The sequence below is a fragment of the Daktulosphaira vitifoliae genome, unplaced genomic scaffold (assembly GCF_025091365.1).
Source record: "Daktulosphaira vitifoliae isolate Bord-2020 unplaced genomic scaffold, ASM2509136v1 Scaffold_3, whole genome shotgun sequence".
NCBI classification, from domain to species: domain Eukaryota; kingdom Metazoa; phylum Arthropoda; class Insecta; order Hemiptera; family Phylloxeridae; genus Daktulosphaira; species Daktulosphaira vitifoliae.
In genome coordinates, this window is record NW_026099574.1 from 39904636 (window position 1) to 39930457 (window position 25822).

The 25822-nt window shown below is 27.1% G+C and overlaps 2 protein-coding genes across 46 annotated transcripts in view; one reads left to right on the plus strand and one right to left on the minus strand.

Annotated features, from left to right (window-relative positions):
- Window positions 1-25822, plus strand: part of LOC126902674 (uncharacterized) — a 236250-nt gene that overhangs the window by 111499 nt on the left and 98929 nt on the right. The gene's annotated exons all lie outside the window — the stretch shown is intronic.
- Window positions 1-25822, minus strand: part of LOC126902670 (longitudinals lacking protein-like) — a 101531-nt gene that overhangs the window by 17527 nt on the left and 58182 nt on the right. The window contains exons 5-6 of one of the 45 annotated variants that reach the window (XM_050680169.1): window positions 1011-1109; window positions 33-280 (exon numbers count right to left, since the gene is read on the minus strand). The exons of 21 other annotated variants lie outside the window; for them this stretch is intronic. In XM_050680169.1, coding sequence (XP_050536126.1) covers window positions 48-280; window positions 1011-1109 — 332 coding nt within the window. In that variant the 3' untranslated portion in view covers window positions 33-47. Of the gene's footprint in view, window positions 1-32; window positions 281-922; window positions 1110-2939; window positions 3251-4325; window positions 4532-5128; window positions 5899-6367; window positions 6604-7080; window positions 7411-8101; window positions 8308-9045; window positions 9366-9837; window positions 10192-10214; window positions 10961-12045; window positions 12397-12477; window positions 12948-14130; window positions 14355-14670; window positions 14898-18361; window positions 18670-19422; window positions 19701-20332; window positions 23855-25822 lie in introns of those variants that run through there. 23 more of the 45 variants (XM_050680170.1, XM_050680181.1, XM_050680174.1 and 20 more) reach the window with 23 other exon arrangements.

Here is a 25822-nt window from a genome sequence, read left to right on the forward strand (position 1 = left end):
AGAGAGAGATAAAGTTATTACTCGGGGGATTAATATACCGATTTGTTTTATTTGATGATACACTCGTTCGAGTCTCTAACACCATTGGGCTCGTTAAGGACGCCGTGTTTGTTTAACATGTGACTTTTGTAGCTGATCGGCTGTTTGAAGTACTTGTTACAAGGTCGACAATAGAATTTTGGATTAACCCCACACTCGAATTTTAAGTGTTTCTGTAGCGATGGCCTATGCATATACTTTCGACCACAATTGACGTTTGGGCAATGATATTTTACTGTAACTATTTCATTCACTATTAGTTCTTTATTAAGACATAAAACCCAAAAGCCAAAGTAAACAAAGTCATGCATATAAATTTCAATCGATAAAAATAATATTACGGCAAAAGCTATTTCAATTCCTAATAACTAAAGAATAAAATCATGTACGAATTATTTATTATTATAATTGATTCAACTCTCACGCAGTTGAAGTTTTAAAAGTACACTAATTCTCATAAAATGATAAATGTAAAAGATACCACGCATCGGTAAAATAATAAATTATCAAAGTTAATTTATTTCGTCAATATTATAGGTCATCAACTTGTATCATATGAAAATAATTCAACACTTTTTGAAATTATTGTATGGTTGATGATAACTCTAACAAATTAAAATCAATAAAACTGTTTTATTTATTAACTTTTTTTTTTTTTACAAACAATATTTAGAAACATTACATTTTATACCAAGTTGTTCAATATTTTTGACAAGAATTCAATTACTTAGTTTGTAAGAATAAAATAATAACCACGCAGTTATTTTACGAGGTTTAAGTATAATATAATTAAATATATAGATTTATAATGAAAGTATTTTTTTTTTTTTTGGAAAAAAAATATTTTAATGATTTCATGTTAAACATTAATAAAATATTTCACTTGATATTACGAATCAGCACTTTGTGTATGTTAGCCATATGTAATCTAAAATTATTTGGTTGTCTGAAGTGTTTCTTGCAAAACTCACAGTAAAACTTTGGTTTCACACCACATTCGAACTTGAGATGTTTTATTAAAGAAGTTTTGTGTATGTAGATACGCGAGCAATTTACACATAGGTGCTTCCCTGTAAAAACGGTTTAAGAAAGCAAAAGTAAGTAAGATTCATAAATACCTCTAATTTAATTAAAGCCACCAAAACAAACCACACACTAAAACTTATGCACGCAAAATATTTACCACCGAATATATTAAACATATTATATCGATTACAAAATTTTAATTAAAAAAACTGAAGTACAGTTAATTATTTAAGTACGCTAAAAAAAAAAGTCAACTACTATTTATAAATAGTACGACATTAATATCTTATTTTTTTGAGTTTCTCTAGTGATTCGATTAATTTTTGGATTAAAAAAAAACAATTCATTAAGACTAGAAATCGTAATTTTTAAAACAAACAAAAAAAAATTCTCCCGGTCTGATGCTTTGCATTAGAATAGAGATGTACTCATGACCTGAGCCTTAAAGTGCATGACTATCTTATCCGAATATCACAAATCAATATTGCATCGATTAAAAAAAGGAATTTTAAATTTTTATTAAGTATTTCGCAAATTCATTTACTCGGTTCTAAACTATTGCCTAGTTTTTCACAGTAGTAATGAGAATTCTTAGTTCCCATCCGTTTTCAATTTTTTTTGTTATTTAAACAATTTCTTTTTCATATTTTGTGTCGTTTCTATTGTATTTATTTGGGTAAACATAATAAAATTGTATTTTAACTTTGGCTAATCATGGGCAAATGTATACACCTGGATGTATATTAGAAATAATAAGTAACTCCTTGTTAAAATTGACTACATTAAAATCGTTGAAAAAAAATTATCAATATCTAGAAAATAAAAACAAAAATCAAAGACCCCATTACTTTCAAAATACAAAACGAAATAAAAAATTTAAACAGTAACATAAAAATTAAAACGTTTTCTAACCCCGATTTTAATAAAATATAAAGAATATTTCTTCTACTTCTTAGTAAAACATGGTTCGACTTAATGTTTTAAAGTTATATCCAAAATTTCATTGAAAAATGAGACATAAATTAGGCACGTGTAACAGTAACCTTTTTTAAATCGTAAACGTCGAATGAATTTCAAGGATTTACTTCAATGTGTCGAACTGAAATTATATTGACCAGCTACAACATTTGGTATCCTACAGAAAAACAGTATTTAAATTAACATTGGAGTTAACCAAAAGTAAAACGAACATAAACACGGACTATAATTAATGAAAACTGCTAACATTATTCTGAATACTTAATAGTTAACCTTGCTTGCTACAATATACCTTAAACTAATAGTTATTAGCCTAGGCATAACTAGTGGTTCTCAATGTCAAATAAATAATTTTTTACATATCACAGTCGAAAATGTTGCTAGTCATAAAATGGTCAAAAACTTGATTTTCTCAGCGTATGAAAAAAATCAACACACACACACAAAATGATTAAAAAGTGTTTAAATAGCCTGCGAAAAAAAAATGTGTTTCGTGCGAAAATATTTTTGAAAATTTCAATGTAATAAAATAGTGAATGGTATTATTTCATTAATTTAATATTATAATAAACGCTAAAACGTTTTACCTTTTGCTCAATCCTTTTCTCCCACTTACAGAGAATATTTTTAAAAATACAGGTTATATATGGTAATTTAGGACGAAGAGATTAAAAAGTAGATTCAAGGTAATAATAAATTAACTTACTAGATGAGTACCTAAAGTAATTCGATACAAAAATTATATAAATATTTAGTGTTATTTGCAAAGCCTAAATTCTTACCTACTGAATTTTCGGAACATTTTTTCACAATCTACACAGTAACCTTGGATAAGGTTCACATAACTAATATAATAAGAGAACTATGAGGTGCTACTTTTTTATAACGAGTTTAACTTAAAATTTTAATTCTACGTTTATTTGTAATTAAATTAAATATACAACATTATTTCCAATCTATGTTTTTAATTAAGTAAATTTTTTTCCGTTTTGTGAACATTTTTCACTAAAATCAAGTCTACGGTAAAGTTAAATTAACATTCGATGTACAGAAACAACGTGGCATTTTAACTGCGATTTCTGTTTAAATAGCTTGTTACAAATTGTGCACTGAAACTTGGGAGAAACGCCACACTCATATTTTAAATGAGCTTTAAGATTCTGTTTATATTTGTAAACCCGTTGACAATTTGGACAAATTAAACTATCTGAAACAAATTTTAAAAACATTATTACTAAAAAAGTTACGATTTTTTGCATTTCAATTAAGCCATTAAACAAAAAAATAAAAGAATTTTTAACTAAAGAAAAATGTTATATTTTGTCACATAAGACCATTTCCATGGAAGATCAGGGCGAGCGAAACGCATGCACCGGCCCTGCACATAGCAATGGCATAATTAGGGTTTTGTTTTGGGTGGAATATACATAAAGCAAGTTTTTATTAAGGCCTCAAAATATTATTTTCACCAGATAATCATTTTCACTTTGGATATCTAAGGTACTTCAACTCCCTTCTTCCAGACATAGGGCTTCCTAAAATCTAACACCGGAATTACTACCACCGTAAAACATAATCTGAATTAGCATTTACAATCAACTATAAGCGTTATCTTCAAAACGTTCAATATAGGAGATGGAGAAAAAAAATAAGGAATTAAAGGAAAACAAATAGAGTATACCCATTATTTAATCATAGAGTTCTAAAAAGTTGTAACTGCAGCCTGGTTATACAGAGTGATCCGTGAACCACTCAATTACTTGTAAAATAATAATTTTGTTCAATTGTCATTCTGTATTTAAATATATACATATATATATATAGATGGCGTGCTAGTTTTAATTTTTTTTTTAATTGGTCATATGACAATTATAATAACGTTGTTTTAAGGATAACAGATAATAATATAACAATTTTTATTTATTCATTAGACGTGTCTTATAAATATTGATAAGAAAATACAAAAAAAGTCAAAATGGGTTTTTGACTGTATACACACGCAACATTCATAAATAGAAAACACAAATGACAAATTGAATCTATTTGTCAAAAATGATTGTAGTTGTCGTTGAAAAGGGGAAAAAAAAAAAAGAAAGTGCATTTCATTATAAATTATTTATATTAGCTTATATTTCACTAAATAGTAGTAAAATATTCAAACTGACGTACACATAAAATGGCAGTTCTTCTCGACTACCAATAGAAACGTAAATAAAAAAACATTTTGATACGGCAATACTTAATCGTAAGCTAATACAACAGTTATTTTTTGTTTTTAGAAAGTAGATAGAGATTCTTCATAGTACGATACCATGGTCACGAATCATGTGCACTTTATACGTGCATTTGTGCTTGTAAGATTTTTGACATACGTGGCATCGAAATTGTGGTTCCACGCCACACTCGTATTTCAGATGAGTGTATAAAGCGGTTTTGGACTTGTATTTTCGGCCACACTTGTTGGTACACAGAAAAATCCCCTCGCGATCTACAAATAAGCAACCAACCGTTACGTTAGAAATATTTCATTTCATAGACAGTCTCATCACACAGCTATTCAAAAGCTGAGTAGTAAACATTATCAATTACAACATAATTCATTTAGCTAATCAATAACAATAACTAAAACTTATCACGAGATAAGTACGTACATAAACGCCTATATTCGCGCATGCAAACATAGTGGAAAATTAATAAATACACACGTGTCGAGTTTTTAAAACTATAATCAAAAGAAAAATATCGAATCCGTTTTACTCGTAAAGAATATTCATTCTCGATAAGCCAATTTTTATCAATAGATATACATTTATTAACCACCACTCTGAAAGAATAACAATTTTACAGAAAAACATTTTATTTTATTATTAAAAGCAAGGAGGAATTTTTAATTAATACCAATATTATTTTTACTTTTTTCATTTACCAGCCCAACACTTAAAATAGAATTATGAAATAAATACATTAATACATGATAAGTGTTGTAAAAATTTATAACCATCATGACAAACACATTTTAAAGTAAATGCGACGGTAAATTACTAAAAATTATTTTCTAGCTAACTTTATTCAAATTACATTAAAACCAGTATTTTTTTTTTTTTTTTCGTCATTCCAATACAGAGTGATTGTTTAACTATTATTCTCGCAATATCTATACAGTTGTAAAATATTATACTATTTTTTCTTTTCGATGGCTAATGGTATCCTACATTCTATTATTTTCAAAACAAAATTTCTTTTCCCACTCAAATTTAATAAAATTTAGTTTTTTTAATGCAAGCATATATGTTTAACCTACTTACAAACATTAAATGATTTATTTAAAAATAACAGGTCGATAACAACTTTCAGACCACTATTTTTGAGATTATTGCTCTTTAATATAAAGAGTGGATGTGAAACGCGAATTAGTTTATTTTTACCACTTGATATTAATAAATCGCCCTTCTCCCTCCATATTGTTATAAAAATGCTAATATATTTTCAAATATTAGACTAAAAGTTGTTATCGACCAGTCATTTTCATTGATATGTCTTTTTCTAGTTAGTAAGTTGGTTAAAGATATAAATTTCCATTTAAAAATCTCAAGTTTATTAAATTTTAAGGCGGAAGAGATGGATAGGAACAAAAATCTCCTTTTTTGAAATTTATAAAAAGTAATATTATATTTTATAACAATAAAGATATTTCGAAAGTCATAATTAAATAATCGCTCAGTATATTCATATTATGTGTATATAAAACAGTTAAAACTATAGAGCAACTGTGGCGAAACATTTTTAATTTTTCTTAATAGTATTTTTCAGTAGAAAGTTACTTTTTCTTTTTTGAATTTCAAATGCAGGAGTCAACTAAAAAAACAACACAATATTTCAAAATTATTCTACCAGTAATGAATTTATGAAGTTTTTAATAGTAAAACATATGAGACGAAAATTTTAATCACAAACATTTAAAATATAAAATATGTAAAAAAAATGTTGACACACAAATGAGATACAAAAAAAAAACATTGTATTAAAAAAAAAAAGTCATTACATTAATTAGTCGTTCAAATTTGAAATAAAACAGGTTATTTATAGTCAGAGAATTACTAATGTATAATTTAACTATGATTTAAAAAAAATGTTAAAAATTTTCGAAACACTTAAATGTTTACCAATTAATATTAATTACTAATACCAGTCTTATTTAAATAAAATTCAAAAAACAGCAGTACTAAAAAAAAGGATAACCTAGTTACATGCATCTTCACTTGTTAATATAATTATCGGATAAATAAATGTTGAGGAAAAACTAAAAAAATTAATTCAGGTAAGCAAACCCGGTTCGCAGTTAAATTACAATGGCCTTGTGATGGACATTAAACATATGAGTTTTGTAAGTAAAACGCTGTTTGAAACTCTTGTTGCACATCGCGCAGTGGAATTGTGGTTGTAGGCCGCACTCGTATTTCAAGTGTACAGCTAAAGACCTCTGCAATTTGAACTTTCTGCCACAAGTCTCATTCGGACACCTGTGTATGTTGATAGATTCTCCCGAAGGCGAGTCTAAATCTGAACGTACAATGCAACGGATATGTTAATAACGATGATCTAATGCGATAGATACAAGCACAAGCGTATGAAGAACAAAACTACTTTGGCTACTAGAGAGCAGCATACGAAATAAAAACGATGGCAACATTAATTTAATGTATTGCTTACAAATTAACTATTTCAAGTACCATACACGGGAAAACTACGCGGCGGTAGGGCCAACCAAAATTATGGTTAATGTAGCGGCAAAATAATTACATAGTTGAAATAAAGAATTGTCTTGTATAGCTGAACCAATTATAGAAATAGTTATCAAATTCATTTAGTAATTTCAACTGGTATTATGATTGGCCCGACTTGACCGTTATTTCTTTAAACTACACATTTATTTTGTCGCTGTATAGCCATAGAATATTTTTTCCGTGTAGTAACACGGAGATACAACACTAGTATAACAAGCAACTGTAACTTATAACGAATATCTTAGATACACACATCTTTTACATTTTTACACGTTTCGGACATTTTAAAAATACCAATCGACCAGTTTTATTGACGTTTCAACGAAATCTTCTTTAGCAGCACACCAACTATGGGGTTGAACGTGGTGCGCCTTAATCATGTGAGATTTGTAGTTGGCTGGATACTTCATAAACTTTCCGCAGAATCGACAATGAAACTTAGGAGTCTTTCCTCCACAATCATATTTCAGGTGGTTCCATAGAGCTACTTTAGATTTATAAGAACGACCACAATCTTTTTCGGTGCATAGCCAATTTCTTTGGATACCGGTGGACGAAATCACCCCACCGTGTTTCGTGTTACCTGTACAACAATTTTCAAAATAGCTGTTTTAAGTTAAGTAAATATGTAAACACATTACTTTTACGTTCAAGCGGCCTTGATTATTATTATAGTATTAATATTAGTAAAAATGTGAACATATATTGCGTGAATATCATTAATTCTTCGTCATGCCGAGTGGGCTTCTTATCCAAAAAATAATAAAAACTACATTTATTTTTAGGGAGGCATCATAGGTATTTTTACTATTGTTTTTTCTGTACACATATTTATGAACCCAATCAAATTTTCAAAACAAAAAGTAACATATATTAAAAAACAAACAAAATATACAACACAATTGCAAACATTCAAGTGTTTTATAATAAAAACCCGTTGCATACACACACGTACAAATCATAATACATACAAATTATATATACACATTTTTAGAAAATTATTTTTTTGGAAGTCATCAAATGTTGTAATGTTATACAATTAAAAATAATTAATACAACAACAGGAAACTCCATGATTTTTACAGTCTAACTCTTCTATTTTTATCATCCAACTCGTAAGTAAAATAACCGTATCAAGTAAAATAACAGAGTTCGGTATACCAACTGAGTAGATTCTCATTTAAAATATCAAACTGTTGTCGTTCCATTGCCTTTTCGAACAGAAATCAATTTATTTGGTTCGCTCAAAAAATCATCAAATTTCAAAATTGTCTCACAAATACGTTTAATTAAAAAATCCTGTGAATGAACATCATATGACTTCTGAAGTTACCACGCTGTTTGAACGTCTTCAGACACACGCTGCATTTAAACATAGGATCGACACCGCATTCATAAGTAATATGATTATTCATTGCTCTTTTTGATCGATAAACTTTAAAACAATGAGTATTAGTACACGGGAACATTGCACGAGTACCTGCAAATATGTATAAATACTTATTAAAAATTATCGTTAACTCAATACACACACACACATATATATATATATTAGAATTTATAAGCTATAAAACCAAAGTAACTGTAGACGGCCTTCTTGATCATTTTCCAACACGAATATTTCACAATACAAGACAATTATTGTGATAATTCTGATATACATGTATAAATAACGTACGAGTTTTTAATGGAATAATACTATTTTTTATATATTAATCAACAATAGCAGTGAAAAAATTTTTTTAGTAAACCATAAAATTTCGCTGTTATAATTATTATGTAGTACAAAGTACAAATAGTACAATGTAATACTTTAATTACTGACCAATTAGCTTAACATATTATGTGTCAGACCAACGAATAAATTGACCGATTTCAGCAACTTATAGCTATGAGGTATATTAGAATATATAGACAACAAATCTTAACAATCAAGGTCACACAAAATTTACATTGATGACTAAAAGGTTTGCAATATAAAATTGTGTAGTACTAACGTTAATAAATATTAATTCATCGAGTTTGCTCTTCAAGATTTTGTTTTTTTTTTTAATTGAAAGATAAAAACAGTCGACGTATACGAATAAAATAATTTCACGCAATAACTTAAATAATCATAAAATGATTTTAAAGAATTATATTTGACGATTTTTAATTTTAACATTTTATTTTTGAAACATTATTAATAAAGAAAGACTACGAAAGCTTGTTTCCGCTTGTTAGCCGTAACGCATCACAGAGACTCTTTATTGCAGTAAAACCATAGCGGAGAATCGCCATTGGCCTCGGGCGGTGCATCCTTTTTTACTGATCCAGGAAGATGGGTGATCATATGCCTACGCATGTTACTGTGACGAGCAAAACTCTTGCCGCAGAAATTGCATTTAAATTGTGGGTCGATGCCGCATTCATATTTTAAATGATTGTAGAGGCCACTTTTGCTCTTGTAATGGCTGCCGCATTTTTTTGGACAGGTGATGCGACTGTCGGAGCCGGTTTTACACAGCTGCTTGTTGACCATTCGCCAGCGTGAGCTACCTGGCAACACCACACAAAAACAAACCAAATACTATTCCATAATCAATACACGATAAATATTACTTTTTGACAATACAAGTGTTGTCTATAGTCAAACAATTACAACAATACATACTGTTGCATTTATTTGACATTTTATAATTCATTTTTGTTATATGAGTGTTAGTCTGATGCAATAACGCCTTTCAAAAAAACCTATCAACAGTGAAAAAAAAATTCGGCCAATTCATAAAAAAAAAAATTAATTTTTTTTTTTTTTGTAAAACCATATATAATTTGAAAAATGGTTAAATAGCACAAACTTTAACACGGAGTTAATATCACGACACCTGTAAGCAGTTTGCGTACCAAGTAATTCAATGGTTTATTAAAAATTCGTTGATAAAATAAGCGTCGCCGCGCCTTAAAATCATGAAACGTTAGGATTGTGTTTGTTATTAATTTAATATAGTTCGTTAAATAAAATAGTAACGCTAGATACAATTATATTTTATATTCATTAATAATAGTGCCTAAATTTCTAATTTTAACGTAACATATTTCATATATTACAATTGACTATAATGACTATAATTTCGACATAATTTTTAATAAAAACCATTAGCATTTTCCTGTTTAATAGAAATACAGTAATTATGTACGAGAACTTCGTGTCGTTTGCAGTTACTTTTGATAGAAAATTTTCTGGAGCAAGTACCACAAGAAAACTGGGGTTCTTTGCCGCATTCAAATTTAATATGTGACCTCAGGCTGGTCAAATGCTTGTACTGTTTACCACAAGCCGAACAACAATACGGCTTGCGGTGTTGATGATGATTATGATAGGCTGCAAAAACAACAAAAAACACATGTGCAAAACGCGTTTATATTTGAAAAAATTAACAAGCTACTTTAAATCTATGCACTCAAAAGTCACCAACAACAAAAAATATAAAAATTATAATAAACTATTTTATAAATAAAATAAAAAATTAATCAAACATATGAAAATACCCTCATTAAAAAACAAATTTATATAAAAATAAATAAAAATAATCGTAAAACATTTCACAAAATAGGCATTTTATTAATAAGTTAAATAAATAAAAAAAAATCGATGCAAATAATAATTAGCTGTTTTTTAAAACAACTCAATGTGCAAATAAATTATTTTTTAACACATAAAATTTACAATAATAATAAAAATACCTACAAAAAGTAATTGCAACACCCAAATTAACAACAACCATAATTAAATAGAATATAATTTTATTAACTAAAAAGTTAGATCAATTTAAATACATATATATATATATATATTTAATATAAAACAACAATAAATTTGGTTTCAGCTTTATAAGATAACAATGAAGAATTTTTTTTATATCACAGTGTTATGTTAAAATCAGATGTTAGGTGTCTGGCCACCATATGCGATTGCAAGTGGACCTTTTGGTAGAATCTCTTCAGACAGATATAACAAAAGAACTGGCGGGTTTTTTGACACTCATATCTCAAATGTCTGTACAGGCCTGGCTTATATTTATACCTCTTTCCACAACTATCACGAGGACACCTGAAGAAACCGTCAGGACTCATAACAGCCGACTTGGCATCTAAATATGAAAAATAAATTAACCAATCAAATGAGTAAATAATAGAATAATTTTTTTTTTTTTTTGTTTGTTTAGGGTAGTTTATAAAACTAAAATATTAGAATTGAACAAATTGTGTTAAAACTTATTATCCAAGTAAAGAGACAGAATGATTAACAAAGTAGTCACCATTCAAAAACACCGTGCGACGTCGAGATACCTGATTCCACCATCACCATATATAATAAATAATTTAAAATGAGAAAAATTATGTATAATGGCAGTAATAATAGTGCTTTTGTCCGTAAAAAGTTATTTACATCAGTCGTTAACGTCGATCAGTTGCTCAAAGCGCGTTGCCAATACTGTCAATTGAACACAATGCCTACCAAGATTCAAATTCAGCAAGGCCACCCCATACGAGAAATATAATTGGCAGAAAACCTATTTTTTATTACAGACCAATATGACGGCAGCTTAAATTGCAGTAAAAAATATTTTATATCCCTGACCATACATCATTACAGAAGGTAAAATAAATTCTAATTTATAACTTTTTAAAGGTTATTGTCTTTAACCAATCATAATATCCGTTGTCGATAATGTACTTTTTTAATTGCTTTTATATGTATAAATAATATTTGAACCTAAATTAATTATAATTTTATCAAGCATTGTACTATTCAAATGATGTATATTAACAGTTATCCTAATCCAAACAAATATTCATAAACACGCAATTTTTCAAGCCAAGTAAAACTTAAAAAATATTTAAATTAAAAAATAACGTTATATTCGATTTACATCTCCTACACACATTACAGTTGAAAAATAAGTTTTCATAAAACATCGGATAAATGAACGTCAAATTTAATCTGTTTATAAAAATCAACAATTTTTATATATTTACAAATATATATATATTTTTTTATTATTATTATTATTATTATTATTATTATTGTGTTAATAAATACAATATTTAAGATAACTCGAATAAATTTTTTAAATCGGGAAATTTATTTGTCATTGACGAATAAAATACGGGCTGTTCTAGTGTGGAAAATCTCCCAAAAATATTAAAAACAAAAATTATATTTAATAATTATTACGCAAACAATAAATACTTTTTAGAATATATTTCAATTTCTAATTTCAACAATGTGACGAGATGAGAAATCATAATAGAATATTATATACTGTAAAAAACATAATTATAAAAAAATATGATAAAAATGCAGGACGTCCGCCCAAAAATGTTCAAACCGCGTCATTGTATTAAAGACAAAGTTTATGAATATTTATCATGTGAGATTTCATATTTTCCTTGCGTTTAAACGGTCGTCCACACATGGCACATTGAAACTTGTGATCCACGCCACATTCGTATGTCATGTGCCTCACTAAACCTCTGTGATACGTGTACATACGACCGCAAGTCAAACATTGATGTCTCCTATCTGTAATAAAGACAGAAGCCAATTGGTAACCAGTAAAAATATAGTTATACTAGTTTCACATATAAAAGTTAACAGTCAAACAGTAATCAACGTAAAAATATAATCAATAAAATACATTCTGATTTACTACAAAGGATTTACTTTCTACTATGATGAAAATATTTCAAAAATATAACATTTTAATTGTATACCATAACACAGTATATATATATATATTAAATCACTATTTGGATTGGAAATGGAAAATATAGTTAAATAAAAAAAACAAAGTCATGCGTCTACAATATTATGTACGCAACTTATGTACATGAGTTACAAAAAACGTAGCGTTTTAAAAAGAATCTAATCGAATGTTAAACGTTTGTGTCGGATGCCCATATGTGACTTGAGGCTTGTCTTCCGGTGGAAAGGTTTCAAACAAACGTTACACCGAAATTGAGGCTGCTTCTGACATTCATATCGCAAATGTTGACCGACACTAGACTTGTTGGAATACGATCGATTGCAATTCGGTGTTGGGCACATATACCTTCTGGACGGAAAATGATATACTAAAAAAACAAAATAACATTACTAATATAAGGAAAGAGGTGATGAAATCTAGTAGCTTTTTAGTTATTAGCCGGGACAAGCACATCGGTAAGACGTGGGATGCTTAAAAGGCCTTTCATAACAAGAGAGTTACATCCTGTAGTTATTTTTAATCTTTTGATTACACTGAATTAAAACTCTTTTGTTATGACTTAATATGTTTGAAACAAAACGTCAGGATAAACTACAAGCACGCGCAAATAAATATGTATTGTATTCTTTAAAGCAATACATCACTTTTCTGATGAGGCGGAATGCAATACCCTAAATAGATGCGGATTGAAAGGATAACGGCTCAATTCGATTTTGGCGATCTTCCAATGTTAAAAAATAAATTTCGAACGAATCTTTTTTAGGTGGTCAAGATGAATCATCTTGAATCAAATTTACTTAATTTATACTTTTTATATTGCTTTTATTAAACTTTATGGCCCAAGTAGATGAGATAAAGGCGAGGAAAAAGAATATTATACATTACGGTCCAATATTTTATAGGTCCTCATTGGATCTCGTGACGAGACCTTTTCATATGATACGCACAATGTAAAAGAACGATTTTTGAACACATAAAAACGATTAACCACCAATTTCATAATGAAAATAGCAGATTTTCAAAGCGGGAATAATTGAACTTCATAAATAGTTATCCATAGTGAAATAAATCGACGATAATTATAGTCTATCAAGTACTGGTACTTCAGAGTTTTCTTAGCTCGAAAATATAATTTAGGTTATCAGCAATCACTATTAACCCAATATCAACAATCTTACATGGTTTTTGTCTTTACAACCAAGACTATTATCTTAATACTCTAAGATTTTTTTTATTGAATCAGGCATTTAAGTATGGTTCATTGCCTAAATGGTCTGTTCTTTTAGTGGCACTTAAAACAAGCTGATTATTTTCTGACATTCAAATGCTTTTAGCAATTCAAACATTTTTATTAATAATTAAAAAACCACAAAAACAGATATAATTTTCAATGAAAAAAAGATAGTAATTAAACCATTTTGAAGAGAATAAAAAAAAAAAATGAAATATTTACTTGACAAACAATTAAAGTACTAGAAAAATGTATTTGAGAAACCACCACTTAATACATTTTTTATATTTGCTTGTTGCGTAAAATAACTACACTTAAAGAGATGGAACAAATTTTAATTCAACATAATTTTGTGTACAGTTGCCATGTGCATTTTATAATTCCCTTTTTGTTTAAACTGTTTTTGGCAAAGATCGCATTTGTACTGAGGAGGCTTGCCGCATTCAATTCTGATATGATTGTTCAAACTAGTCTTAGTACGGTAATTGCGTCCGCATTTATTACACTCGTACATTCCAGACCTAATGTAAGCAACACAGTTTACTGCAACAAACATAAAAGACCACTTTGCACGTGAAACCCGAATTTCAACAATAAAAGTTTCAAGCTAAGCAATACGTAGTTATAGGAATCAATAGCTGTACCAAAATATAACACACAAATGGTAATATATAACAAACACGGTTAACAAAACAAAAATGTGTTAACATTATCGAACTGTTAAAGAAGTGCGGAAAAAAGTAATGCTATTGTTGAACCGTTTGAGCAACAAAATACAATGAACACGGTTGAAATTCGTACGTTTTATTAGTAATAATATTAAAATCATTTAACAATAAATCAAATCATGTTTGTAACTCAATATTCTTTGGTTTCATTTTGACAACAAAATCAAATCGTGTACATTGATCACGTGCGATTTTAAAGAAAACTTGTAACGGCACTTCTTAGGGCACACGGGACACTGGAACAGTGGTTCCTTGTTACCACACTCTACGCGTTGATGTCGTTTTAGCTCATACACTCGCACATAAGATTTTCCACAGTTGACACACACATGATCTTTCACTCTACTATCATCATAACCTAAAATAAAAAATAAAAAAATTTAGCGACTAAGGTTATAATAAAATATACACCACCGACCGCATGTGTCTGAACGACAATACATAGTCAATAAAGCGATAAATATCATTTTTGATACATAAACTCATTCTTGAATACCATTTACAAAGTATATTAAAAAAAAAAAAAAAACATCCTGGATTAATCAATTTAATTCATTAATACCATACACTTGGAAGATGTAATGTGCATCTGGGCGTGGCAACTCGTAAAGCGTTGCAACTCGTACAACGTTGCAGCTCGTAAGGCGTGGCCTACAGCGATTGTTAACTGGATGTCTATAGCAATAAACAAGACTTTTACACCACAGTACAATTTTTTTTTCACTTGACATACATAAATATTTTAGGAAATATATAACACAGAATAGTTAAATGAACGGAACAATAAATTCGAAAATCATTCAAACTTTATTTAAAATTATTTCGAATAAAATAATATCAAATATATTATTAAAAAATATACATAATCGAGTTTAACACAAAACATTGTTAAAAAAACTCATAGTAATCAACTTAATAATGTACATTATCAGTAACAATTAATACCTAATTTTTCTAATTCTCATCAAGATTTATTAACTATGTTTAACATACTTTTGTAGGCAATGGTTTTTTAACAAAAACCTTCTTTTTTATTTTAACGTATGCGCTTATTGATATGCGTATACCCTCATTCAATATAAATAATGTAGAAGTAATATTATTCCAGGGTATAGGTTAATTTAAAAAAATGTTTGAAGGTACACGCCGTATATCCGCCCCCAAAACACCACACAGTTTGTTGGATACAACATAATCATACGGCAACTAGATTTTAATTATCATTTATATGTACATAAAGAAATGTTCAGTCACAAATGTTGGAAAAAAATATCGTACTCGGTATAAATCTAGAATTAAATATTAAGATGTTGATTATTTAAATTGGAATATTTTAAATATTAACATAAAAATAAAATTGCAAAATACACTAATTTTTGTCAAAATGTCAAAATCAGCACTAATACAGTTGGCACAAACATTTAAATAGTCACCACAGACAAAAAACCAAGTTAATATGGCGAAAAAAAAAATTATAAAGTTGGGAGAATAAAACTCGTAAAATTGAATGTGTACAGTTAAATTAAATATAAAAAAAGATATCTATAGATTAGATTAAAAAAGCATTTTGTTGTAATTTATTTATCGGCCTCGAGGTAAAGACACAAACATATCCGAAATTTTGCTGAGAATCAAAGACAAAAAAACTCGTCTCGTTAAACAAGACGAATTAAAATGTAGTATATATCACTATAATAATACTTAAAACTTTTTTTTTTGTGACTCATGAACAATTCATGAAAATAGACCAAGTCAATTATATATGTGTATATATATACACAACCATTATAATTTATGATGTAAATATAATTTTATTGAAATTTTATTTTAATAATTATCGTCCCTTGGACTATGTTTAAAGCATATTTTTTATTGTTTATCACTAATAAAGAAAAAAATTAATTTTTTTCAAAATTTAAGAATAACTATTTTTTAGCTCTTTTTTGCAAACATTCTTGATGGGCCGATAACAATTTTAGAACAAGTACTCATTTAATTGTAAGCATTTTAATACGCGAAGTGGGTATGTAGTAGGGAGGGGCTCGTACTGGTGTATGTAAACTCCACCCGTGTTCAATTACCACTCTTTGTATTAAAATTATTGTAAAACGATGATTACTTGTCCTAAAACTATTATCGACCCACAAAAATTATTATGTGAAAAGAGCTAAAACACTTTGACAAAAATAAAAACATCAATTTTCTATTTTTTAATAGTGATAAATAATAAAAAATATGCATTAAATACAGTCTAAGAGGATAATACTTATACAAAAAAAAATTCAATAAAAATGATAATTGTATTCAAATTTATTATCTATAAACATATGTAAATACCATATAAGTCAGTTAATTATTGAATTTTTGAAGAACCTAAAATTTTATATTGCTTACTATTGTTGAAAATTTTTAGTTTTTAATAATAAAGAAATCAATGAGCTTATGTTTCTTATTATTTGAGTTTAAAAACCATTAGTTTAGAAGATATCGTTTCAAACGTCGTGTTCTTTTAACCCAATAAAAAAAAAATTACCATACATTAACAAAAAATTAATCAAAATCTATGTTTTCTAATTATTAAGTTTAATAACCGTGAAGCTTACAAATTTATACACACATACCATTAAAGTATATTATTTTATCACTAAAATTTATGAATTAATTAATACGGTCAAGGGAGATTGGTAGCACAATAAAAATAAAATACGTTTAAATGTATTTGATTATATTTATATTTTGAAAATTACAACCTTCACAGCACATCACCGAAACTTTTAAAATATCCAAGGTCAAAAATATAACGAGTTCTTTTTAATTAAATTTCTCATAAATTAAATATATTGAAATTTTAACCACGCGAATAATAGTATTGTAACCAGTTAAGTAAACCACCGATTTGAAAGGTGGGCAAAAAAGAGGGGATACAAATGTAAAGACAGAGACAAATTATTAATATACCCATCGTTAAATAAAATTTCACGCTAACAATTATTTCAAAATGAGTGTCAAAAAAAAAATAATAATAACGAAATATTATTGCGCCATTTGCTTTCTATAATAATTTTAATTATCATAAACTCTTTCAAAATGAATTCCCTCATTAAGTTACAAACGCTTATTTTACAACTCTTACATAGGATATTTTCAGTAGATTTTTATACTAAAATAAGTACAATATTTAGAAAAAATAAACCATACTTTCTATTGAATATCAAATATTATTTGTACGTTTTTCATTCGAGTTTTTCAACAGAAGAGAAATGTATAAATATTTGAAAATAACAGTTATTACAATATTTTTGTTTTAACCATAATGGTTTAAAATTAATTTAAAATGATTAAAATTTATATTTGAAAAAATTTATTGAAAATAGAAACAATTAAAAATACTGAACAGTAAAGGATGCAAAAATATTTCCATTAAAAAACTGGAAATATGTATTTCGACAATTATGTTATTATCAGCGCTTAAAACAGACACGCTGTCGGAGTCAAGTATTGGCAGTATTTAAAAAAATATATTTTTAATTTTAAATAATATTAACCACGTTTATTAATTTTTGTTTAAAATAAATCAATAAATGTAAAAAAAATATTTTGGGCTTAAATTTAAGTAATTACAATATAATTTGAAATAATTTACATTCTATAATGCAGTATAAATAGTAAAATAGTCGCGTTGGACACGTGGGATGAGACCAGATTCTATAAACTAGATTTTTGTTACTAGCAACATCAACGAGCAATTTTATTATTTAGTAGTATTCATGGTTTGAGATATTTTTTAATTCTACTCATGCAGTCGTCAACTATCTTATTCTTGACGAAATATCTCCATTAAGCATAATATTGATTTAACAAATGGGAGGAAGATGGATTCACATAGTTCATGAGCTGAAAATGTCGAAGTCTCATATGCTGAGTAAGGTTAGTCTTGATTTTGCACATCTTAGGACAGAACGGACACCTGAACTGAGGTTCTTTACCGCATTCGTATCGAACATGCCTCCAAAGACCGTGTTTATAGCGATAACTTTTTGTGCACTTATTACATTTGAACGTCGCAGGTTTTTGTTGATCGCGACTATTAACAGACCAGCCAACGGGTGTAACTGTAAAATCACTCTCGTCTGAAATGATAAAAATAAATTCAATTAAAAACAAGTAATTTTTTACTTCTCTCCATTGACCCCTATACACTACAATAGATCCAAATCTACATACATACACTATAATTGTCGTGTGGCGTGCATTTACAAATTTATTTATTAAAAGTAAACTTTGCTAAACGAAACCCGTTAAAGCATTTTAACGTGGTATAAATGAAATTTCAGAAGTATTTTTAAGTGTTTAGGAATTTCATGTAGCCAAAACATATTAAAATGTATATGCTGACCCTGAACTGAATTTTATATTAAAATTTTTTCCATTACTTACCTAATGAACAACTACTTTTAGTTAACACTAAAATTATACCATTTTTTAACAATTATTAAGTATAACTAACTAAAAACGTATAAATACTAGAAGAAATTGCACGATACATATTGAATTTTCAAAAAAGAAATATATATATATATATATATATCATTTATTTATACTTAAAAAAATACATCATATATACCACTTATGTGATACTTAAAAATATAATTATTTTTAGTTACTTAAAAACATATTTTCTCTGTTAGTATTTCAAAAATATATCATATTTGGCACACGTTTCTTCTCACACTTTTGCATAAATAAATTATTCAAAATACAATTAAATGACATTTAAATAAAGATATGACTCATTAGTACTTAAAAATGTTAGGCTCACAAAAAAGCTAAAAAAATATTTGTTGTAAATAGTAACAATCATAAAGAAAATATTATCTTGGTTGAGCATGTACTATTATGAATAACTAAACCAACTGAGTTTCCGCTTTCTCCAGGGATAATGCAGCCACCGAAGACTTATGTCGTATTCTGATGTGCTGATGCAAATTGGACTTTCGGCTACAACGTTTAGGACACATAGGACAAGCAAACATAGGTTCTTTACCACACTCATATCTCATATGTCGATTGAGAGTTGCTTTGAACCTATAAGTCTTTCCACAGTGATAACAGGCTGACCTGACTAATTGCCGAGGATCCGGCAAATTCCAAAAATCATCATCTGCAAAACGAGGGTAGAAAAAAGAATCTTTCAAAATTATTATTTATGGAATCAAATAAAAAAAATAATTGTTTAACCCTCATAATATACTCACGATGCAAAAATAAATGAAAACCACTCGAAAACGTCTAAATCGTTTAATTGCCAAGCCAAAAACGAAGCTCAACTACTTACAAATGCACACTAAACACAACTATCTTTTACTCTATATAATGTGCAAGTACTATATTTTACTGATCTCATTTAACTACACGCCAGATGTCCTATCATATAAATCCAAAATTTAAGGTAAATACAAATACTATGATTGTCAAGAGACAATCTAAAACTACTAAAAAAACAAAATTGAATTCAAACCATGCATAATAACAATATTAAAGTTATTTTGTTTTAAATGACTACCAACAGACTATTTTTTGGATCCTAAGGAAAAAGATATACAACAATTTAATAATAAGAAGAATAATTTTTTTTTTTTTAATTTTGTTACCAACATTAAATTTTAATATTAAATAATTCTATAACTAACAGTATAGTATATAGTATTCTATCTTAAGTTAACAATAGAAAAAATAAATAAATGACATGTGACTAATAGACGCACACGGGATTATTAAATAGGCATAACAAAATAAACATGTAAATTATGGTTTTATTAATATTTCAAATTCAAATAAAATATATATAAATAAAAATTTCTTCAAATAGGTCGTTGCATGTATAAAACAAAAATAAAATACTCCAGGAAAAATATTTCCAAAATTTAACCATTATACATTTCGAGTGAATACTTACGCTACACCACAATACAGCAACGTAAATTGTTATTAAAAGAAATGAATACAAATAAAATTTAAAGTCATTGTTAAAAATGATTGATTATGATACTTTTATATATTACTTTAGTATATTGCACAAGGTTATACAATTAAAAAATTACATAAACATAAATGTTAAAAACCGTATAGATAGTTTTTTATTTTATTTTTTTTTTTTGTTTTTTTTGTAAAAGTACTTATCTTTAAATACCCACCACAATTACGATAAAAAATTAAATAATCAAGAGTATTAATTGTGTAAATCGTATAGCAAATTATTATTAACACAATGTAATCAACAAAAATTATATTAAGTACTTGGAGATAAAAGTATTACATTAAAAAAAAAAAAAAAAATTGCACCATGTAACCCTTACTAGTTTAATATAAAAAACAATAAAAATTTGCTACGAATCCCTCCACCAAAAAAAAATATATAAAATTAGTTCAGAGTAAATTTCCTTTAAATAAAACTAATAGATTTAAATAAATACATATACAACAAAAATTAAAACCCTTTTTAAAAAATAATAAAATTTATATTATAAACAATAATAAAACAAAATCTGCCAACCCGACGAGTAAAATATTAAAAAAAAATCATTTTTTAAACTTCTGCTAAAGTAATTATTTTTTTTCTTGGTTGATTATTTTTATATTCTAGGTATATTGCGTTTTAAAATTTAGTCACAAATAATTTATAAAAAAAAATTTAACTAATTTTACATCAATTAAAATTATAATGTACAATAATTCTATTTCGCTATTTGAGCTATCACAATCGTCATATTGCACTTTCAGATCGTTTTTTGTGTCTACGTAAAAGTGATAACTTAACTTAAAATTATATTTTAAGCATATATATATATATATTTATTTATAATGTATGGAATATATATTTATATAAATATTTTATATATATAACAAATATTTATTTAAATCATTAAATGGAGGTAACGGATGTTTTTATACATAAAGATTTTTTGAGAACATATAATAATCGGTTTTTTCCCAAATTATTTTACCCTAATTATTTATTTATTTATTTTATATATAAATGTATAATATCCCTGGCATTTTTTTTTTTTCAACTTTTTAATTATTGCACAATAAAAATTTGTATATTATTACTTCATTATACCAAAACTATCTTGCACTGGGCTTTAAAAGCATCTATAAAAAAGGATAGGCACAATAAACCAGGAATATTTTACAATAAATATGCTTAAAACTAAAATATAATAACATATTATGTATATCTATATAAACATACATAATAAAACGTTAGTTACAAAAAAAAAAAAATCGAGTTTTGGGAAAAGTTTATTTAGGGTGCCGTGTCCCATTAAAAGATACAATTATACACAAGACTACCAACAAAAAAGATATTAAGAAATTCTCTAAACTTGAAGATTCTTAATAATTAATATGTAAATATATTTGCATTGTATTTTGTGAGGGGCTTTTGGTAGACCTTTACTCACTGGAGATCAGAAAGTACAGCCAATTATCGAATACGCATTTTGAATAAACATAATACATTATAACAATTTACAAAAATCTAATTGTTTCTTTATCATTTGTTTGTAAATGAAATATCGAATTATCGACATTAATCGACAAATAATAAAAAGTTTCGATAATTACTTAACATAAAATAAAATATTTTTCAGTAATAATTTTTTAAATAACAAATAGATAAACAATAGATTAATGGGTTACAGAAGATTGTCAACTGGTAATATTAATCTAACCCAATGCCAGAGAAAAGAAGTCGCCGTCGTAATTCAGTAGATAGCAAGTCACAAAATAAAAAGTTAAATCGATTAAGAGCGAAAAAAAGAATACTTTTGTTCTTCATAAAACATATAACATCACTAAAATAACCGATTCTCGCTAAAGTTTTATAGAACTTGAAATAAGAATATGTCGAAAAATATTTAGACTTCTTCCTTAGTTGGGGCACCGGTGACTGGAGGAGGCGGAGTCGCAGTCAGGTTAAGCTTATTTAAATGCTTGTAATTTATATGCGTTTTCAAGTTATCTCTTCTATAGAAATCTTTGAAGCAAATACCGCAACGATACTGTTTAATGCGATCGCACTCATAGCGTACGTGACGGTATAGGTGATTTCGGTTACGGTAACTCCGGGGACACTTGGGGCACGGGAAACGCGGTTCTGTAGATCCATCGGCGATAGAAGCCGTCACAGCTGAAGAGGCTAAGGCTGTGTTTTCCATAGCGGCCGTTGGTAAAGGTTGCGAAGCTGGTGGCGATGGAATGGCTGACGATTGCTTACCACCCGTCGCAAGTGTAAAATGGAATGTCTCCGACGTGCTAGTCCAGTACTGTAACCTGGCTTTGGTCAATGGATCCAACATCATTCTATTGTACTTGTTGGCAGCAGCTATGCAATTACAAAAAAAAATATATTAAAATTCAACTTATTAAACAAAAATAAACCATTTTTTACATAGATGATAACATAATGACAGCTTTGCTGCAATACATACACCGAAGCCCCTGTAATAACCATGAAGCAATTTTATTGTTAAAAAATCTTCGATATTTTAAGTATTTTCATTTAAATTGGAGTAAATACACAAAAACCTAGACAGTGTATACCAAAACCAAAATTATAAGATATCACTTACCACAACCAATTAAGAATAATGATTGCTATACATGTATACAATGTACATGTATGACAACACAATAGCAGATATCTTCCAGCAACCATTTCCCAAGCACAAAATATCATCAAAAAGATATTATTATTTTAAGGAGATTTTAAAGCAATACGTAGAATAGGCCACATAAAATATGTACATCACAACTTAATAATTAATGTTAGTACTTTCAAGATGAATTGTTAGCATTGTTTAGAGTAAATAAAAAAATTTAGTGGATCTTGTCTTCTGCCATTCTTGTGCATATCTGAAAAAAAGACAAAAAATTAGTAAAACGTTATCTAATGCATGCTTTTGATACATTACTTTTACCTTTTTAAAATAATTCCTGGAAATAGAAAAAAACGAGAAAATAATACAATAGATTTTATATTAAATCAAATATCTTTAATTAAGGATGACAAAAAAATTTAACATAAAATACTAAATTACAATGAAACATAAACACATTTAATAAATTATTTTCAATTATAAATGCGACCGTGCTTGATGATTGAATGACGTTGAAAACTGTATTTTCTAAAAGTACTGTAATTACAATCAGGACGAAAGAACTTTGGTTCTTGGCCACAGTAGTATCTAACATGATTTTCATATGTATCCTTCGAAATATACTTTTTACCGCAATTGCATTCAAACGGTTTTTCTAAGCCCACGGTCATGCAAAAAAAAATGTTTTGAGTTAGAAATCATGGAAATAAACATAAGAAATCATATTTAAAAGTAAAATTAATCTTTTAAGCCATAACTGATAAACGATAACTTGTATATAAGCAATGTGTAAAAGAATTTACAATAAATGATATATATCGTCACCTAAGAACAACAATAATGTCCAATCTCAAAAAATCGATTTTTGTTTTGTTATAAAATATTGACACATATATTTGATATTTTGAGAGTGACCATGTTTGTTCTTAGGTGATAATATATCAGGCGCGGATCCAGAGACAGCCGCCATTCTTGTATGTATATGTATGAAAAATTGCAATAGTTTGTTTTACTTAACAATGACTGTTAACCATAATAATAATTAATTAAAATTAATATTAATATAATTAAACGTATTTTGCATAAAATAATACTTATAACACCATAAAAATAATGTTATATACAAAACTATCATTTATAAAAATAGACTTTAAAATAGATATTATCTAAATAGACTGAACAATATTGAGTCCGTAATTCATTAACGATTTATTTAAATATCTCAATAATTAGAATATTCAAACCAAAACAGTTATTTACAATTAAATTTTGATTAAATGAAACATTTTTTAACATAATTCATATTGTATTAAAAAAAAATATAACAAAACGTTATCCAAAATATTAAAAATAAATAACGTAATGCTTAATCTTATAAAACGTTAAGCTACTTTAACTTATTTGTAAAAAATAACATATTTATTTATTCATTATATGGAAAAGTGTACGAATATGTGCAAGTAATACATATTTATGTTTACAATTATCTTTATTAGTTTATACAGCATCTGAGATCGATTGCTTGACATAAAGTTATAACGTGATAAATTTATAAACCAAAATCTAAATACTTCAACGATTTTTAATACGCCTTGTTTAACCACCGAATTGCAAAAAAAACCTGACATCTTTCAACACTATATATATAGCGTACATTATTTATTGTATTATAAAATACAATAAATAATTTACGCTCAGTTCCGTTCTTATACTCGTTCGATAGCTCGTGTTGCTATACAATTCTTATTATGTAAAACACGATTCATCACTTGTTTCAAGTTACATAGAGCTCAAATTTTAAATAAATAAATATCAAAACTAAAATAAATCATAAATAGTATCCTAATTAATGATATTAATAATTAGTAAAAGTACAGAAAAAGTAAGCTACAACTATCGTAGAATTATCTTATTCAAACACTTAAAATGCGATATTTTGGGTAGAACTTCGTTTTAATGCCACCTCATTTTCCTAATTTAACTAAAAAAAAAAAATATTACAAGATATTACAAAGTACAAAAATTATGAACCTACGTAAAGGCTCAAGTTTTAACAATTGAAAAAAATCTTTATAAAAAATAAACGCGAGATCAAGTAATTTCGTTTTGCTTTCGGTTCAATAATAGTAAAAATTCATAATAATTAAGAGTTTTGTCAGATGCGACGCTGATAGTATTTCAGAAAATTTAACATAAATAAAATACTTATTTACGTTATAATGTCAAATGAACATTATTTCACATTAAAAAAATTTTAAATACTATCAGAAAACATATAAACTTACAATGAATAAAAATGTTAATAAATAATTGAAAACATATTCATAAGTAATACACGATTCACAAACTACACGATGCTAAAAATTTCAAATGATTATAATAGCATATAAGTATTTTAATTATTAATATTTTTAATAATTTGTTTTTAGATTTGTTAATTAAATTTAAAAATGAAACTTTCGCTTAAATTTCAGTTTTTAAATTACAAATAAAATTAAAAATGTACTAAAAATACCAGCTATCTTTACAAAAATAATATTTGTTAGAAGTATTTCTCAAAAAAAAAAAATTAATTATTTACACAATCAAATTTATCTATGTTAGTATTCAATTAATTAATATT